The 20,308-nt window shown below is 53.2% G+C and overlaps 1 protein-coding gene across 1 annotated transcript in view; it reads right to left on the reverse strand.

Annotated features, from left to right (window-relative positions):
- The window catches only part of MACROD1 (mono-ADP ribosylhydrolase 1), a 251,469-nt gene that overhangs the window by 8,998 nt on the left and 222,163 nt on the right, over nucleotides 1-20,308 (reverse strand). Inside the window, exon 5 of the mRNA XM_044448380.1 lies at nucleotides 13,457-13,573. Coding sequence (XP_044304315.1) covers nucleotides 13,457-13,573 — 117 coding nt within the window. The remainder of the gene's footprint in view (nucleotides 1-13,456; nucleotides 13,574-20,308) is intronic.

Genomic DNA, 20,308 nt, shown 5'->3' on the forward strand with positions numbered 1-20,308 from the left:
GGGGGGCCCCGTTTAAAAAAGGGGTTCCCCCTTGGAAAATCGCGGGGGGGCCCCCTTTAAAACCCCCCTTCCGGGTGGTGTCTTGGGGGGGGGGTCGGGCCCCCCCCCCCCCCCCGTCAGGGCTGCCTCACAGGCCAGGCATGCAGGACAAGCTTTCGTTTCCCCCACGGGCCCCGCAGTTGCGTTGGGCAGAGCGATCTGCCTCAGGCAGCACACAGGCCTGCTGGAGAACCTGGGGGATGTGGCCAAAATGGCTCAGGCCCACGGCCGGCGCTTGCCAGGGGCCCCGGTCCACTTGCGGGCCTGCCTTCTGCCCAGGTGGCAGCAGCTGTGGGAAGAAGCAGCAGGGGGCACCGTGGCCAGGCAGGCAAGTGGTGGCCGTGATGGGGATGCAGAGGAGCAGTTAGAGCAGCTGGTGGCCCTGGTGGTGGGAACACAACCTCACTGAAGCAGGGGGCCCACGAAAAGCGTCCCGCCGAGGGCCCTCCGGGGTTCTGCTTCTGATGCTGGTGTCAGGAAGCAGGGCGAGAGGCTGCGTGGTTCCTTCCAGTAGGAGGGCAAAGTCATATGGTATCTTTGCAGGGCTCCTGTGCCTTTAGTTACACATTTCCTATTTTTGGCCTTGCCTGGTTACTTCTCTCCTGTGGACTGAATGAGGATGGGGAATGAGTGACCCTTAACTGACCACTGCATCCAGGTCAGTTTTTTCCCCTGTGGGAAAGGAAGATTCCCACACCCCCTCCCTCTTGAGTTTAGCGACTGCTTTCCTTGCATTAGTCTTTTCATTTTTAAAAACAGCACAGCAAATCAGTCCTGTTTTACTGCAAAAATTAAAGGGTGTAAATGCCAGGGAATCATTCAAATATCCTTCTCCCCTTTCATTTGAAATGGAAACTGACCTTGGAGCAGCCAAGGAGGACGTCAGCCCTAGCTGCATTCTCTGCCTCCCCTCCGCCCCATCCCCAGCCGGAGCCACCACCACAAAGCTCCCATCAGCAGGAAGCAATAATCCAGGCAGGGCCGGGAAACAGGCAGCATTTAATTAAGGTTAAAAAGGATCTTTGCTGAAGGGACTTGCAAAAAGGCTTTCTGCAAGGCCCTTGGTACAGGTAAAGTGGATAACGGAGTGATGTTTGCGTGGACTGTCTATTGTGCCCAAGTCTGGGGCACCACACTGTGATCCCCGTATTCCATTATTACAGGAGGCTATGTGTGCATCTTTCTGGTGGGGAGGGGGCAGGATAGACTGGATGGCCTCTGCATTTTACAAATGCACACTGCAAATTATTTCTTTCACAAATCTTGACTTCAATTAAGTCCCCGGGTGGAGAGAAAAAGCCTTCAAAATAGTGCTGTTGGCAGTACTGGCTTATCGCTCTTGGAGAGCTGCGATTAAAAAAAAAGAAAGGAAGTCCCAATTAAAAAATCCGTCTCGTTGATCTGCCGTTTGCGAGCGAATCGATTTAATCACATAGATTGCCATTGCTGCAGCAGCACCGGCTTCCAGAGAGCACACAAAGATGGAAGGAAGAACAAAACAGAAGAGAAATTCCCCCTTTGCCGTCTTGAAGTGCGAGGGAGAGAGAGAACGAGAAAGAGAGAAAAGAAATTTGCAGCCAAAACGTTAGTCAGAGGCGGGCATGCAGCCTGGCGTGAAATTCAATTACAAGGCAGGTAGGTGGAAATGTGAGAGCCTCTAGGAAGTCAGAGACGTGGCTCCGAAACAGATCTAGCAACGAGTTAAAATTAAGCATCCTCTCCCAAAGCAGAGAGCAAGAGGTAGGAGTAGGCGTAGGTTCATTCTGTGCCAATGCTCCACCCCAGCGTGTTTTCAGCTGTAGGGCTTAACCCTTAAACGTGCAAGGAAAGAGTAAATGGCAGGGCCCCTGAGCAAGTGAAAAGTGCATTTTCCTTGATGCAGAGGGAGCACCTGTTGCTAGGCCACACGAAGTTCCAGTGGCCGCCCTTGATTTTCCTTCCTTCCTTCCTTCCTTCCTTCCTTCCTTCCTTCCTTCCTTCCTTCTCCATTATATTTCTATCCTACCCTTTTTCCTTCCAAGGAACTTGGGGTGGCTTGCATAATTTTCTTTTGATGGGAGCACCATGGGGAGATGGCGCACCTCGAAATCTGCTTTATTAACCAATATATAAGTGGAGTGCACACACACACACACACACACACACACACACACACACACACCTGGAGACATTCTCTCCCCTGAACTTGCTTCTCCCAAGCTCAGAGGAACTCTCTTCCTGACCCGGTGCCTTCCAACATGTTGGGCTGTAGGTCCCATTTTCCCCAGTCAAGCCTGGCCAGTGCTACCTGGTGATCATGGGAATTGTAACCCAGGGTGTTTGGAGGGCTCCAGCTGGGGATGAGGGATTCTCACTTAAAAGCACATGGAGGTTGACGGAGGTTGCCAGCCGTGAGCTATGAAACCAGCGCAATGAAAGGCAGCGGCAGTAACTGTATCAAGAGACGCATTGCCCCCAAAACAGGCCCCCAAAACAGGATGTGGGCCGGGGCGGGGAAGCAGCCCTCACTGCTTGGGACCCTGGAGGGTCCCAGAATAAAGGTCCTGTTCACCTCTGAGGTAAGGCAAGAGAGATGCTTGCAAAGTTCTAACCGAATCTCAGCAGCCTTTCTGAACCACAACCCCCTGCATAGTCTGGAGAAGTCACGGCAGAGGCACCGATACGAAACCAGAGCAGGTTCGTCGTGTGGATCGGCCAGTTCAGGAGGGCCACTGGGAGCTGCGCGGAGGGCTGAGACTCGCCGCCACAAGCTGCTCCTCTGGCCCAGGGGCTCAAACAGCCGAGACACTCTGAGACCCACAGCAACTGTGGACGCCCCTGCTTCGGTTGACCCCAGAAGCCCTGCCCAGAGGCCCCGGCCGCGGGAGCCAGAAAATAAATGCCTTCCCCTGGCAGTGGCTGAATCACCACCGCAAGAGCTGCCCGCACTGGCACCTGGGCATGCTTAGGAACGAGGCCTTCGCGAGTTCACAGCCAGAGCATGTTGACCGACACTCCGGCTCAAGGAAGGCCGGCAGCCCGTCTGCCGGACCACAGTCGCGCCAGAGCGCTCGTGCCGTGGAACGACCGAGGTGCCCGGCAGCTCCTTCCCGGGTGATTTATGGTTGCCGGGCCGGCCACGATCACCGTTCTGTGTCCGATTTGCTCGCGGGCTGTCGATAGCGGCCGCGCCTCCGCCCCTGCCCTCTGCCAAGTGATTTAGAGCGGGCTGGCATTTGCCGCTAAAGAGGTGGTTTCTCTATTAGAGGCAGGCAGGGAAGAGAATCGACTCCCGCGGATGTGATTTACGGGGGGACGGGCCCCTGGCATCCTGCAGCTTTTATTGACGCCTGCCCTGCACCGTCCTTCTCCCCTGACAGCCCGATCAATAGTGCTTTGCATTTGCCGCCTGGATCCATAATATCGGCGTGATAAACGGCAGCCCCTTGCGGCCGGATTGGCGCTGCCGCACTGCTCTGCTCTGGGATCCAGCCCAGGAGGAGGACGGGGCGCGGGATGCTTGGCGTTGGCTCACGCTGTTGGCACGAGGTCCCGCCGAGTGGCTTTCTGGCCCGCGGGCGCATCCATCGAGGGTGAGGCACTGCTCTGCTGGGCCCCCAGTCCCCAGTCTCTTGCGGGGCCACGGCTCTGAAAAGGCTGCACTACCTTCCCAGGGCTGAGATGGTTTTGGGAAGGGCTTCCGAGTGAGCGCGTGTGGTGGTCTTGTCCTGCCCCTCTGCGCCTGGCCGCAGGAAGGCCTGTCCAAGGGAGACCCTCTCCTTGGGCGGAGGTGGCCCAAAGTCATGTGAGTCTTGCAAGCCTGAGAGGGGGCCCCACTATGCCTCCTCCGGACCCGGTACGGTGGGTCGCTTTCCAGCACTGCTGAGCTGCCGGCCACAATCCCTGGCTCGGGTCTGCAGCTGCGGCTGCTTTTAAAGGGGCGGTGGCAGCAGTAAAAAGGAGAGAGGGGGGAGGTCGGCTCCTGTAGTCACAGGTGAGCAACAAAAGGGTACAGAGTACACCTGTCAGAGTACACCTTTCACACAGCCCCCTCCCCCACGGCCCCTGGCTATGCTGGCTGGGGCCCAGGGGTCTCAGCATCTGGCGACATCTGCCTGCCCCCAGTCGAGTGGCTGCAAATCATCCGGCCGCCCCGTGTGGCTCTTGACCCTCAGCCTGACCCGACCACATCCCTCTCAGGCCGTTTTGCCCTCTCCGCATGTCACTTGCCCACTGCAGGCACATTGCGCCTCTCTGGACTCGGGGCCCGAGTTCCCATTCAGAGACACTCTCGTGGGCCAGAGGTAGATGCGGCCTCAACCGAAAGGGCTGACAAACCCACACGCCGCCACCGGACACTCCCTGCCCGTAGCGCAGCTTCGGCAGAGACGCCGTCTTTTTAGAGCAGGAAGAGCCTTGGCGAAAGCCGGGAGAGCAGAAACGATGGGTGACTAAGGAAATAGGGCGATGGGGTGGCTGGGGGCGCACCTGGGAAGCCCCAGTTTGGCCCCCTGGTTTATGAGCAGGCACGCAGCTTCCACCGGAGCATGCCACACAAAGGATGCGCACATCTTGGCGGTGGGGCTCTGGGCAGCAACTGGGGACGGACGGCGGCAGGTGAGCCGCAGCCCTCAGCGAGCTGCCCCCCAGTGCCCCCTCCACCCAGCAGCAAGCAAGTGGGAGGCCGCTCTGCCCAGGGCGGAGGAAGAAAAAGAGGGGCGGACCACAGGCGTGGAGCGCGGTGGGTCAGCGGTGACCAGCAAGTCCTAGGCGTGTGGGCCTTGGCAGCTGCCGGGGATGCTGGGCTTGGGGCGGCCCTTGCCTGGATACTAAAAGGAGTGGGACCCTGCATTGTAAGTATGCCTGGGGACTCGGGGAGGAGATCTCTGCAGTTGCTTGTGCTGACATGGCAACCCACAGGGTCCCCAGATCTCACCTGTGCTAAGGACACTCACCCCTGTGAGACACGTTCCCACAGAAGCCAAGCACCCGCTCTGGATGCGGGGTTTGGACTCACAAGTGGGAGTCACGGAAAAGAACGGGGAGCAAAGGCCCTTCGGAGAAGCGGAGGCCCAGGAAGGATGCACTGGGCGATGGCTGATGCCCGGCGCCATGGAAGTAAGTCCCACTCAATCTAGAGGGGTTTACTCCTGGGGAAGGCAAGCAGGATCACAGCCAAAGCAATAGGGAGGTTCCCCCATCATTTCTGCAGACAGCCTTCTCGGGAAGCCCACTACAGCGACCAGGATGCCGCCCAGCGAGGATGCCGCTCGTTGTCTGGAAAGCTAGGAAGTCACTATTCTGACTTATTTTTCCCGATCAATCACAAGAAGCCAAAGGGGCTCCTGTGGATGAAGAGCAAACCCTGCGACGGCACCAGAGCCAGCATTACACGAGGGGACGCTCACTGCAGGGGAGTCGGCACAATGGGACACGCTCCTGGCTCACTCCGCCATGTAAAGTTCGGCACATTTTCTAGCTCCGGAGCAGCAAGGGGTCCCTTTGCAATGGGGCTGTCCCCAGCCGAAACCCAAACAGCCTCCACTGAGTACAGACAGACGGGTCAGCCCTCTTCCGACCCACAGGCCTTCTCCTCCCAGTTCCGCCCTGATCTGAGATTTTGCTCTTAAATTCCAAAAAGTACCACAACACACTTAAAACAGCAGAGTGAGCTCAGCAGTAGAAATCGGCCATAATGTATAAGAGGGTGCTTAAAAGCCTGGGGGGACCGGGATGTGTTTGCCCACTGCCCAAAGCCGAACAGAGAGAAGTCCTGGGACCCACTCAGCGGAATAGGCAGGAGGGCCCCCAAACATATGAAGGGCTGAGGGGCAGGGACTGCGGGGGCAGAGGGCCGTTTCATACAGACCTAACCTCACCACTGAGCTGCCCCAGGCATGCTTGGGGGTGCGGGCAGCCGAGAAAGATCACCACCTGCCTGATGGCCGATGGAGCCCACAGCCGGAGCGCTCTTCTCCCAGCAGCCCTCCACAGCCAGGCATGCTGAATGTGGGAATGTGCGTTCCTTGGGACCCGCCGTCACTGCTCTGGCCGACGACGGGGCCGCCCCACCCCTGCGAGCTCCCGCTCCTTGGCACAGTCGTGCATTCCGCGGGAGCCGGGCAAGAGGCAAGCAGGGATCCCGGGAGGCTGCTCGCCGGCCCCCCACCCCACGCTCTTTTCCGCCGGCGGTGGCGGCAGCGACTTCTTGAAGCTGCTGCCGGAGGAAACGGGGCTGCGTGTGCCGCCTGCTAAGCGCCTGCCTGCGATGTGACTGGAATGCTACGCTGCGGGCGGGCGGGACGTGTGCCAGGCACGCTCTCCTGAAGCTCAGCGTTGCTGGCACAGAGCACGGGCCGAGATGTCAAGGCGGGGAGATGCCCCGGGGGGGGGCAAGGTTTGCGCCCCCCAGGAGCGGGGGGGACCCCTCCCTCCAGTCTTCGTGCTCAGGGCCTGGGAATCTTCAGGCCCTTGCACAGGGGGAACGGCTCTCCAGTCCATGCACGCTGCTCCATCTCTTAAAGGAGGGCAGGGTAGGGGAAAGACAGTTTCCCGATGTGCAGGCATTGGCCCGCTTTTAATTTAGAGCCCATCCATCGCTGCTGTTTGCATGTGGCTTTCCTGAGCTGGCATGCTCTAGTGGCGCAGAGCGCCTGATGAACGCCGGGTGTCTGGTTAAAAACCCCACTGAAGGGGTGACGGTGGGAGGCATGGCCTTCTTTTCACACGTCCAGGCTGCTGCCTGAAATGGCCTTTTTCCTCTTTCCTCCTGTTCCCCTTTTCTTTTGTGTTGTGTCTTTTTACATTGTAAGCCTGAAAGCAGCAATTCTCCCTCTCCCTCTCTCCATATATACATATATGGAGAGAGAGAGAGAGCACCAGAGCAGTTTTTATTTATTTATATAAATAATATACATTTAAACAAGCAAACAAATTAAATAAATACATATTTATTTAAATATATTGAAATATAAATATATTTATATAAATAAATAGAAACTGCGCTGGTGCTCTTTGGCTGAAGAGGGAGGCAAAAAACATTAAAATTTTAAGAAATCAATGTATACATAAGGAGGGAGGGCAGGCAGCCAGGCAGAGTCTAGCCTGAATGCGACGCAAAGGGGATGCCAAACCCTTCCTCCTCCCATCTCTCTCCATCACTGCACCCACTGCTTCATCCCTGGCCTGTGTCTAATACTGGAGCCTGGAATGGGGGAGAAGTGGAGAATGTGGGGAGACTGGCTGCAGGAATCCCGCATCTGCCTTGTCGCTGAATCACCCCCCCCCCCCCCCCCCCCGTGGGATACACGGCTGTAGAGGCAAGCGGATGGTGTTCCTGCTTCATCTTGGACGTGCCTTGGCCACGGGCAGACTGGGCTTCCTCTCCCCTTCCCCAGAGGACAGTCGCTGCTAGTCCTGCTATGCCTCTGGGTGCCGCTTGCCACGCAAAGCAAATGCGGGGTGCTGAGGGACTCGTGTCCCTTCGGGGCACCTGGGTGGCTGCTCCGGGAGCAGAATACCTGGGCCGGCACGGCTCCTCTTAGGCTCTTACTCAAGCTGGCTCATGGGCTGTATCCCCCGGTTGTGTTTCTCTTAACCCTGTTGATTCTCCTGGATCTCTGGGTGACTTTTAATGCCATCGAACGTGGTGTCCTTCTGGCTGGACTGGGAGATGGGGGCACCCCCATTTAGCTGGCCACCTCTTGTGGGAGGAGCTGGGGGACAGTCGCTCTGGGCCATGGAGTTCCATAGGCTCCATTCTGTCCCTGGTGCTCTTGAACATCTGCATGAAACCGCAGGGTGGGGTCATCTGGAGGTATGGGCTGAAGTGTCATCCATGTGCTCTCCCTCTCCCTCATCCAACCCAGGTGAGGCAGTGACTGCCCTGAGCCAGTTCCTTGGCTCAGTAAAGGACTGAATGAGGGCCAACAAACTGATGCTCAACCCAGACAAGACGGAGGTGCTGTTGCTGGGCAGTCCGTTGGTCCAACTGGGAAATTTTCAACCAGTCCTGGACAAGGTGGCGCTCCCACTAAAGGAGAAGGCTCACAGCTTTGGGGTGCACCCAAACACTGAGCTCTCACCTGTTCCTCAGGTGGCCTCGGTGGCCAGGAGCACCTTCCCTCAACCTAGGCGGATTTTTCAGCTACCCTTTCTACTTGGACGAGCAGAGCTGAGCCAGATAGCCTCTCGCCTGGACTACTGCAATGCGCTCTGCGTGGGGCTGCCTTTGGAGACGGTCCGGGCTCTCCAGTTAATTCAAAACGGAGCAGCGCGGTTACTCACAAGGACCGGTCCCAGGGACCATCTCACGCCAGTCCTCTGCCAATCGCACTGGCTGCCTCTTATTGCCCCGGCCCAATTCAAAGTGCTCACGCCAACATGCAAAGCCTTAAACAGCTTGGGACCGGGATACCTAAAGGAACACCTGTCTCTGTATGTCCCTACTGGTCATCAGAGGCCCTCCTTTGTGACCCCCCCCAAATGAGGCAAGGGGGAATCAGCGAGGAAAAGGGCCTTCTCTGACACTTTTGGAATTCCCTTCCAAGGGAGCTATGGCTGGCACCCGCTTTATTTTGCTTTCGGCGCCAAGTCAGGACTATTTCATTTAGTATTTGTTTTTAGATTGGACTGTTGGTTTGCAGCTAGTTTATTGTTTTATTGGTTGTTGTTCTTGGTACCCTAACCTAGCAGCCTTCCAGGAAAGGGGCAGCGGCCTGAGCTTACCCCTTGCAGGGGGCTTTCTGAAATTGGACAAGGGCTACAGGTTGCCCTTTCCTCCGAGAGTCTCCCAGCAAGTTTAGGTATGGCACGAGATCGTCGTGGGGAACGTGCTATCTCAGGCGGGAGACAGAAAGAAGACCTGGCATTGTGTTGGGGACTGGAGTAGATAGCCTTCAACGCCTTTCCCGATGCTCTGATTCCACGAGAGAAAGCTCTAAGGATGGGGGAAAGGGGCTAATTCGAACAGACGGGACTTCCCGCAGCATTTAATCGGTTTGGAAATCAGGCAAATGTGGTCGGTCTGCCTTTCATCCATCCACCTATACCTCCATCTGGGAACGGCTGTTTCTGCAACAGACATCCTCTATTTCCTGACTTAGCGACTGATGAGCTAAGAGCTGTACGTATCAATTCTTCCTCCAAATAATAGGCTACTGTCTCATTTGCTTATTTTTAAATCAAAAAAGGCTGATTTTAAGCAGAGAGGAGACCGATGGCACGCTCATAAAGGAACCCGTGGGAAGGGCTGGGGGTGTGCCTGAAGGATTTGTACGTCCCCTTTCAACTTCATGGACCCTGTCGACGATCTGGCAGTGGCCGCTCTTGATCAAAGGAAGCTCACAGCCAGGTATCAATAGGCGAACTGAAGAACCGTAGTTCATCAGGGAATTCAGCTCTGTTCCCTGTGGTTTGAAGGAGGGTGAGAGTTTTGTTGCGCTACGTGGAATGATCACCCCACTGTGGCAACCGCGCCCGGGAAGCGAACCGTCGCTTCCTCTGTGCCTGTTGCGTTTCGGTCGCCTCCCTGGTCGTGCGTGTCTCCATCGGCCACCTGGAGGCTCCGTTTTCTCACACCTGAAGTGGGCAGTATCCCTGCTTTGCGGGGCCACGAGCCTCTTTGTTGCTTTGGGTCCTTTGAAGTGGTGGTGTTTGCAATGCGCTGCAGTTATAGATTTATCAGCAGTGGTGGCTGTCTTTTTATTTGATGAAGCCACGAGGTGGCACAGAAATGTTTCAAATCAACAAAATGAGGTGGGAAGCATGTGGGAATAAGCCCCCAACAAGAGTTTTTTGTGCTAGTGGCTCATCTGGGCAAAGCTCTCTGTTGCGTGCCAGAAGCAAAAGCGAACAAGCTTGTGCTGTCTTTGTGTTTATACGTTTTCTTAATCATCCTTCTGGACACCAATAAAGACCAAACATTTCAACTCTGTGACCCGTTTTGCATGCAAAGGCAGCAGACTGTGGGTTAATTAACCCATAATTGGCCATGGCACATGTCAAGCACATTCTGCCACCATTTTGAATATTCAGCCTCCAAAGGACAGTTGCTGCACGGCATCTGGACCCGGACAATAATTGTAGGTTAACTACTGCTTAACCCACAATTAACCTACTGTGGCTGGGGTCGGACATCACATAGCAACCTCCAACAGGGCAATCGCAGCTTGAATGTTCCAAGAAGGCTACAGAATGTGCCCGGCATGTACCCAAGCGCATTACAGGTCTATTTGATGCCGTCCATGCAAATGGACCAGAATGCATGACCAATTCTTATCTATCTCCCCACTGGCTAAAAGCAGACTACAGGATTCAGAAAGTAGGAGGTGGTATGTATACACATATCTCATTTCTGCCTCTAGTCATAGAGGTTCGGTAGGGTTTAAAAAATACCTATCCAACCTCTTTGACCAGAGGCAACCATGGAATAAATGAAAAAAATCCTCGGTTAAGCCACCAGTCCCTGTCTCAGAACCCATGATAGCTGTGAGGCGGGATAGCTCTGGGGTCCTTGGGCAGGATAAAAATGCAGAAAGAATTGCAAAACCAGATGAAATAAGCCAGGTTAGAAACAACCAAATTCTGTATTCTCAGGAGCCCTCCCATTCCCCAGATGGTGGGGCTGTGTCTGTAAATCGAACGAACAGCCTACATACAAGGCAGAAATCAAACATGCATTTTGAAGTGCTTTGATTAGCACTTGGGGACAGTTTCTCGCGTTGCCTTTTATGGATTTAATTGCTGTGATCTGCCCAGAGAGCTTTGGCTATTGGGCAATATAGAAATGTGATAAATAAAATACAGAATCGCCCCCTTTCCTGCTTCAGTGAAGGTATACGCACACTTTATCACTGCCTGAACATAATGCTATTTCTGCGTTAAATGTCAGCAAACCTGGCCAGCCGGTGTGAGAAAGAGCACATGTCCACCTGCCTAGAATTACAGAGGCATGGGGGGGGGGGGAGTACCTGGAGGCCATCTCACCCGCCACCCCCACTCCATGCAGAATATGGAGAGCTGGCAAATCGGGCCCAGCCTCTACCTGAAGACCTCCAGGAAACAAAAGCCCACCTTAGTGCCCCTGCCTGGCCATTGCCACACCCGTTTGTGGCATTTCTTCTGGTGCCAGAGCAAAGTCCACCCTCCGGGGAGAGCTAGCTGGGACCTTGTTCGGCTTGGTGGCCACTGGGCCACCAACCTAGGCCAAAGTCACCGATTGCTACAATGTCCCCATTGGACTAATGCAAGCTTCCGGCTTGCTCTAGCAATGCAACCTGAAATCACAACCGGAGCGCAATGGAATGCTTTGGAGAGAAAAAGTCTTTAGCTCCCAGTCTTTGCAGCCAGGGCCTTTTCCCCTTTCTGCACTCCCCCACCCCCCACATTTATTTAAAATATTTCTTGGCTGCCTTTCAGGACAAAAGCCCTCCCAAGGCCCACGGTGGCGTGCGGCAATAAAACACATAAAACCAGCATGATATTAACGGTGATAAAAACACAATATAAACAGCAATAAAAACAACAATAAACATGCGTAAGATTTAGCCTTTAGCTGCATTTTTTCTTAGTTCTTTTAGACGCCTACCCCATGCCCTGAAGCTGGATTTGGGATACTGTCAAAATGTACCCTTCCAACCTACAGTAGTGCCATTTCTTCGGTTACGCGCCACAATAGTTCAAATGTGGCAGGAAAACCGTTCCAAATGGCCGGTGAAGGTTAGACAACCTCTGTTCAGAGAATGTTTCTGCTCATAGGGGGTACACTGATGGATTGAGGGGTCATGCAGAGATTTCAAAAAAAAATCCAAAGCAAGAGAATTTAAAACGGCATTTTTGTTCTTCCAACATGCACCCCGAGAGTGTGAGAGAAACCCCAAGAGCCACAGATGAAATTTGATGGAGGGCTTCTCTGCTTCTCTACACATTTGTTGTGTACACGGGATCCCTCGCTTACGGAAGCCGACGGGTCCTTTACACAAAGTTGTCATCCTCCAGGGCTTCAGCTTGCACTTTTGAGCCATTTCTGCTGCAGGTTTGTCCGTCTGTTTGGTTTTTTTTAAAAGAGAGATGCTCTTGGAAGAGCCTTCTGCAAATTTGCCAGGCCAAACTGCAGCGCCACCTTGTGGCTGCTTCATGTAACATACAGGAACCCAGAGAAAGGCGGGGAAGGAAAACCTTGGGGGAGAAAAACTTGTATAAAGGACACGCAGCAGTTTTTGCAAGGCAGTGGGTTAAGCACCTCCTGTCCTGAGTTTCAAAAAGAAAACTAGCAATGCTAAGCACGCCTTTCTAAAGACATGCTGAATGAACTGTGTGGTTTGATTCTAATTTCGTCTGATTTTTGCACCTTTAAAGACAGTATTGTGTGCAAGTTTCCAAGCCCGTCATTGCAGAGGCAAGGTCTACAAACAGGCAAGAAAAGAAAGTTCAGGACCTGGGGATGGGAACATTTGTGCGATACGAAGTCCCCGGTGCCACCCCTCCCCTGCCCACCCCTCTTCTCTGCTCTCTAAGTGTCAAATTTGCACACTACTGTGCTTGACGCATCCTTGGCGGCTGAATTATCAGGCGGTGTGTGAGAGCAGGGGCCCACGGTCTCCCATGGCAGGTTTCATTAACACACTCCACTCCCTCTCAGGCAGACGAGCGCAGCGGGGAGGGTGCGGCGGAGGAGGGAGAGGCAGACGGGAAGGAACGCAAAGAGCAGACTTTGTGGGAGGGGTGAGGAAGGGGAACGGAACGTGAATGCCACCTTTCCTTTCACTGTGGAAATTAGATGTTTCGCTGAAAGGAACCACCGTTGAGCGGAGAACAGCGTTTCTGCAGAGTCTGGAGAGGGAGGGGGTATGGGAAGGACACCGTAGCAACACTATTTTTCATTGTTTGGGGAGGAACGTTGAAAAATATGCAGCATTACATTTATGCAACCCTTCCTTGGAGCCTTGCAGAGAGCTGTGGGAAAATGTGGGTGGGGGGGAAGGGGGCTGCCCACTGGGAAGGGATTTGGACACCTAAGCATGAAGAGGATGTGATGGAAAACAAAAAAAAGTCACCTATTGAATGTATACCTGCCATGAAGGTGTCAAGGCAGCCTACCCCAGTTGTGTGGGGATGTAAGTCCCATCATCCCCAGCCCAGTGTTGGGGAAGGCCGTGTTAAAGACACGAAGCTATGTTAAGGGCACGTGTTGGACTACTGGTTAGTTGCTTCTTTGGCTTGCGGGTTCTGGCCAGGATCCTCCTATCTGGCATCTTCCTTTGAGCTGGAGGTTGCCAAGAGCTGAATCCACTGCCCGCTGAGTGAAAAGTGAGTGCCTGGCTGGCCACTGATGGGCCTCCGGAAAAACAGATTATGTTGACGCAAAACATTCTCATCTGTTGAGCTTCCCGAAAACTTCCACCAGCCCTGCTGGACTGAGTGGCCAGATGCTACTTACATTTGGCGGGGAGACGGTACCCACAGCTGATTTTGGCTTTGCCGATCTCACAGCCATTCAGGGACCGGCATTCTTCTTTGAGCAAGGGACCTGCGGCACGATGGATGCACCCGTCCACTGCAGGAGAGAATTAAAAAGCGGCTCATCAATGGAACGGTCAGACTGGGACTGAAGGAAAGGTGCAGTGCGACACAGATCCTATATTGGATTTATTCATCCACCTGGCCCACTCTTGTCTTTCTGACTGCCCACGCTCTCCTAAAGCCGTTCACATCACCCGCGACCTGATCCGCTGTTAAGTAGTATTATTCAAACGCAGTAAATGAAAATGCCTCAGGAATCACATCCCCACAGCCAATAGTATTGTTTATTTGCAAGAATTATATCCTGCTCTACTCCCAGTAAATACCTGAGTGGAGCAAAAACAGAGTGACAAAAAGAAACGAACAGAGTTAGAATCTTTAAAATCAAATCAGACGAACAGAGCTACTGCTGGCTGCCTAGGGAGACTGGCTTTAAATTAAAATGTTTTCGGTTGGTGCTGGAAATGAAATGACGCTGATGGCTGCTTGATCTCAACAGACAGACTGTTGGGCTGCAGAGGCTTCTGTTCTGGCTGGACTCAAATGGCAGAACAGTCCTTTGGTTTTAGACTGCATTAAAGGCACGATTTTGCACAAGCTGAGGCTGACAGAAGGCCTCCGAGCCCCAGCTTGGCCCAGCATACCAGGAATTCAGGTATCCTGACAGTCACTTGATTGGGTGAGGGATCCATCTGATGGCTGAGGGGCAAAACAGCTGGGAGGTGCGGGCAAGGAGCCGGAGGGCTGTCAAGGGCACCACACGGCTGCAGTGACAGACCCTCAAAAGGGATAAAGGAGTGGTACAACGCTGAAAGCGAAAGGAAGGCGGAAGCGTTAACGTCACTGGCTTTCGAGTAGATAAAACTTTGCTGTTTTTCATCTGGGCCTCTGGATGCTCTGATGCCATCTCAGATCTCTGTGGAAGCCACAGGTGTGCAACACACCACACCCCCAAATTAATTATAGAGGGATAAATGTGTGATGGAGCAGCTATGCAGCATAAAAATGAACAAATGGAGCTTGTTTGTAAGCAAACTGTGTCTATTTTAATGCTCTGCGGCTGCTGTGAAATGCTAAAACACTCAAATTTCACTTGCAAACAAACCAGATTTAACCCCTTTAGTGCTTCCAAACACTCCCGACCAATTTGCTGGTGGATTTCATTGGCAAACTAGGAATTAAAAGGGAAAAGGAGTTCTTTTCTTTTTTCACGCGGTGGGGACCCTAGAACTCCCTGCAAGTATAGTCTGCAGGCCTCCTTCAGTTGCCACCGATTCAGATGAACCTGTGGTTGCTCCATCCACCAAACTAGAAATGACGCCTGCCTCCAACCGCATGTCGCAATCAGGACAGAGAAGGAGGCAAGCACCTTCAGGGTGCAGCTCCCCCTAACCCTTTTAGAACCTGGATGCAATGCTTCTGTGGGTCTTTAAGGGGACCAAACGAGCTGGTGTGGTATAAATGTGATATAATAATAGCAATACCACACCAGCGTGGAGGGCTTGATGTACCTCGGGGGAAGATCAAGCCACACGAGAGACGCCTGTGAGAGGAGAGGGCCCACGCTGACGATGGCAGGAACAGGGGGTTGGAGAGACAGTCCGGGAAGTTGCAGGCCGATGTGGGTGCGCAGGACCAAGAAGGGCGTGGGCCAGAGAGGCTGTTCCACCCCACAGGGCCATCAGTGGCTACAGATGGAGCGGAGACGGGGCACTTGTCCTGGGCCTGCAGAAGAGGTGTGATTTGCTGTCCACTCTCGAGTCCATTAGGGGAGCGGCATTGATCAGCCGGCTCCATTATTAGCTCGTTTTCAGTCCATCTCCCGATCCATAAAACAATATTTTATCCGCCCGGCTCTACGGGAGTCGATACAAACCACGGAAGCAAGGGCCATTCTTTGTCCATGCACAGCTGGCCCGCTGGCCCGGCTCTCTGTGCGAGCGAGCGAGCGAGCGAGCGAGGAGAGGAGAGGAGACCGAAATGCTCCCATCGACTGCCATAAGCAGACAGGGATGTGTCCAGATGATGGACCTAGTGGGGAGGATGTACATCCGAGCGCACAGAGAGGGCAGTGGCAGCTACGGCACGACCTTGGGGCCGGCACGGGGGGCTCTATGGCCCTGCAGCCCCCCAGGTGAGCCCCCCCTCCCCCGAGAGAGCCAGGTGCTGTAAGCAGGAGAAGCAAGCTCCATTTTATCGCTGTCCCAACAAGGGTGCCAGGACTTCTGGAAGTTTAGCCTGCAAAACTGCAATAGGGTTTTTTAAAAAGATCAAGTTTGGCAAACACTTTGGCTGTTTGTTGTCATCCTTACATGTCAGGAATGTGGAAGGCATGACCTGTGGCTGCAGAGGGAGATGAGAGCTTTCCTTCTGAAGTGGCATGTGGCCATTCCAAGACCCGAAAGACCATCACAGCCAGGGTCTAAGGCGACTGCGTGGCACCCCGGGCTGCACAGCGCCTGCTTTCCAACAGCATCCGTGGCGAGCACAGAGACCTGGGCAGAGACGAAGTCTCCCTCGTGATCAACCTTAAATTTGATCCAGGGCCATTCGGGGCTCGGGGCTCCAGACCCCATGTGCCGTCCGACACCTGGCTTGGCGCTGCTGGTCCTACTTAGAGCAGATTCACTGAAATTAATGGGACTTAAGTCAGACTAACGCCGGATGCAGCCCTACGTGCCTGTTTAAAATGATCTGCAGCAGATGTTGCCCCGTGGGGCCAGGCAGTAGCCCTCTCCTTCTGGGCCACGGTGCAAGCATAAATCTCTCCCCACACCAATCCTTCCTTGGCACCTTGCTCACAAAAGCTTCCCTTCCGTGCCAAATATTCCCGGTGGGGGGATTTCTGTCAGGAAGCCAATGCGAAAAGTGCTGAGCTGCCCTTCTCTGTGCATTGCGGTCCTAAACGCCCCCCCCCCCCCCATGCATACACACAACCTGCTGCTCGTTCCAGTTTCAAACGAGAGCCACACACATGATGTGCCGGATTACTCTGGTGCTTTGCCCATGCGCCGTGTTGGCATCTGCTCCAGAAATTCGTCCTCTCCCCCCATCGCTGCCCAACACCTCTGGGCTGCAGTATTTAGTTGATTTGTTGGCTGGATGGATCGATTTAAAAAACTTGTTGATCAACTGAAAAGACACCCCAGTTGCTTGGAAAACATTTTTTTTTTGAACAGTCAATTAGTTTAAAAACCTTCCCATTTCGAAGTGCTCCTGCCTTCCCCGTTCTCTCGCCCTTGTGCAAGGAATGCCCCGACACAGAGGGAGCGGTGCGTTCTCGAAAAGCAAGCCCTGCCCGCCGCTGTTAATGGGGCCTCGCTGGTGATGGCCGAAGGGCGCTTTGGCAGCTTTTGTGTCAACCCAGGGTGGAAGCTTCCTCTCCCTGCCCCTCAGAAAAACGCTCAGCTCCTGCATTGCTCCTGCATTGCTCCCCCTGGCCTGGCTTCAGCCCCTGAATCAGCTGTTTTTCCACCCCGGCACCCATCTTGTTAATGCAAACAAGCTTTGCCGTCACGCACGGTTCCTCGGCCCCTTCTGTGTGCCAAGGGCTCCCACCCAGAGATGCTGCGAGACGGAGAGCCAAAGTGACACCTTTCGAGGAGAAAGGGCAGAGGACTGGGACAGGTGGCGTGGGGTGGAAGGAAAAGAACCCCCCCCACCCGACCATCTGCAAAGTCTTCCTGTCTTCCTGGAGGGGGCAAACCTTTCACATCCAAGCCCCCATGGAGCCCCCAGGAGGCCCCGGGGCTATTAATTGTCATTACAAGGGCTGTGGTCTGATTACAGAAATCCTCGCTGATTACCTGTATTTAAGTTGATTAAATCTGCATAAATTTGCATACCACGCAAAATAAAAAAGCAGCCTTGTTTCTGGAAGCAAAAGACTTAACTTTGCATTCCTGAGGGTGAACAGACATCATTTCAGAAGAGGTCTTCCCTCTTGCTCTGCAAGGGAAGGCCTCTTTTGCGGTGGCCAAGGGAAATTTGCCTGAATCCCACCCTCAGTGACATTTTTTAAAATTTTATTTTGGCCCCTTTAAAAGCAACAGCAACACAAAACCACGTGCTACCGCCACATGTGATAAGCACAGTAGGAAAAAGTAACAGAAAGATGGTTGAAAGCCACCACTTTGCGATTTATTAGGACGTTTCTGCAAACTGTAAGGTAATGCATCCGACTGGTTCAGCTCAGGAGGGACGCCAAGGCTTTGCGTCTCAGAGCGCCATCCCTCTGAGAGTGAAGCAGGGACCCGGGTGGTCTTCACAGGGGAAGACACATAAGCACCTTCCCACCCTATAATACAGCGATCGGACCCTAAGCTGCAACGCAAACCCTCAAATACTCTCCCCAAAGGTTTTGTGGTGGATGGGGTGAGCAATGCTGCCATTAAGAGGATGACTCAGGGGTGCCACTGCTTAAAAGCCAAGGCAAAAACTTTTGTGTACAAATGGGAGGCTTGGGAGAACTCCAAGTTCTGCAGAAATACGAAACTTTTCTAGGGGGGAAATACCGGAGTGGGACAACCACAAAACAATGTAATGAGGACATAACTTGCAGAAGAAACTAAATGCTGACTGCTGGTGGGGAAGAACTAGAAAATGGATAGCAGGGAATGGAATGGAATGGAGTACTCTTGAAGAGGATGTGACTGGCCGGCCGGCCAGAACCCTCGCTGAAGTACCTCACTCTCCAGCACTTGTTATTTTCTATTATTTAAAAGTATTTTCATACCACACAAGGTGGTTAATTGGCATGTTAATCAGGTGTATCCATGTTTGGTTTTGTTGCAGAGTTGCGATCAGAAATCCTGCTTTTGCACTGTATGACCTCTAGGCGGCACTGTGGTATAATAGAATTGCACAAATACAGAAGAGGAACTCTCGCTTTCACAATTAAATGCTATCATTTTTCTGGCCCTAAAAAGAATTGCAGAGTGTCAGACACAAACGCAAAACTGGAAGGTCATGATGTCATCTAAGGAATGTATAAATAACTATGAGTAGAGAGTGCCAGGGTACAGTAAATGCTTTTGCATTCCTTGGGCACTGTATGAAAGAGCAAAAGAATGTGAAATGGATATGATAAGCTAAAAGCCACAAAACCATAACAGCAGCAAGAATCAGTCCTGGTGCTAGATGTGGGAACATATGCCACAAGTACCGCCAAAAAAGATGAATTCATTCTGACCTATTCCTAGACTTAGATATTCCTACTCTTAGACTTAGCTCTTAAACTGCTGAAGACCCTCTTTGCTATCTTTGTTGCATCAGGATGCAACAGGAACCGCTCTGGAGTGTCGTCCCTCTATCTCATATTAACCTAACTGCTGCTTGGCCTTTCATTGCTCCCTTCCCCAGAAGCTCCTTAGAATGGGAAGCGGCCCTTCTTTCCACACTGGGGATAAACCATTCTGTGGACCCGAAGCAGTTGAAATGTTTGTCTTTCCAAGCCATAAAGATATATACAGCTGCACGGAGAGCTCTGGCTATCAGATAGTATGGAAATTAATTAATTAACTAATTAACTAGAACCAGCTTAATATAACAGAATAATTAAGGTAAATGTAGGTTGTTTGGATGTTTGTATTCATCTTGTTTACATTTTTCATAGTAATAAATCACGGCCATCATGATCTTAGCAGGCATTCTGGGAGGTTTTCAGTTCTCCCTCATGATATGGAGTCAAATATTTGTTGTTGGAATAGGAAGGTCTGTAGACTGCTAATAAACTAGATGGTGAAATAGGTAAACATGCAGCATACTGTGCCGTTATGTTCCTGTGTTCCCAGGAGGATCCCGGCAGCCCCTTAATCCCCCAATATTTTCCTGATCTGCAGCCCGCACCCCTGCTGCCCTGCTCCACCCAGGAGTCCACCGTGACCTGCATGAAACCAGCCCAGTGAAAGTGACTGCGTCCTGCCCCCCCCCCCCCCGGCCCCCATCTGCACACAGGCCTCTAATCCTCTCCCAAGGGCAATGCAATGCGATCGCTCCATAATCCACTTTCTCCCAGATCTCCTTACATAAAGGGGGGCACTCACCAGGCCCATCTGTCGGGCCCTGGAATTACATCCTCCAGTCCCTCCTGGATCCGCCCCGTCCCCCTTTCCCCATCCCCTGCCTGCAGCCACACTTCCGAGCCCGGTAGCTGAGCGAGTCCAAGAGAGAGGAAGCTGCCTGCCTGACGTACAGCTGGGACCGGAGTGCTCAAAGCAAACATGTCCACCCCAAGCGCCATATCTTCCCACAATATCCCTTTCTCCCTGGATCAAATGAGCCTCAGATCTTGAACTTCTGAGCCACATGTTCCAAGAAGGAGGTGGAGGGCGATGCCTTTCCGGTGGGCAATACCACCGGGCTGAAAATGGATAAGAAGTTTCCCAAAGATGACACTGGGATAAAAGGAAATTGGGGTGCATGCCATAGATGGTAATTCCGCCACCACAGAAGCAGGCAGTCTCTTTTCTGAGCAGGGCTGCAATAAGCTGCAGGTGAGTCCAGAGCAAACCAGGTAGCGGTGGGGAGGGAATGCCGTTCCTTCTCTCTCTCCTTGCCGCCTTCTTTTTCTTTCTCACCATCCGCCTTCACCCTTGTCTTTCCGACACCACCTCCTCTCTTTTCTGCTCTCTCCCTCACCCTTCTCGCCCGGCCAGCTGCCTTGTACAGGACGGCAGAAATCCAGTTGGGCGCCACCAGGGGCCTTCGAACGGCAGCCTGGCCACCCCTGTTCCAGCCTACCACTTCCCGGCTCTTAAAAATCTATCTG

Source organism: Varanus komodoensis, unplaced genomic scaffold (assembly GCF_004798865.1).
Source record: "Varanus komodoensis strain SLA01 unplaced genomic scaffold, ASM479886v1 scaffold55, whole genome shotgun sequence".
Taxonomy (NCBI): domain Eukaryota; kingdom Metazoa; phylum Chordata; class Lepidosauria; order Squamata; family Varanidae; genus Varanus; species Varanus komodoensis.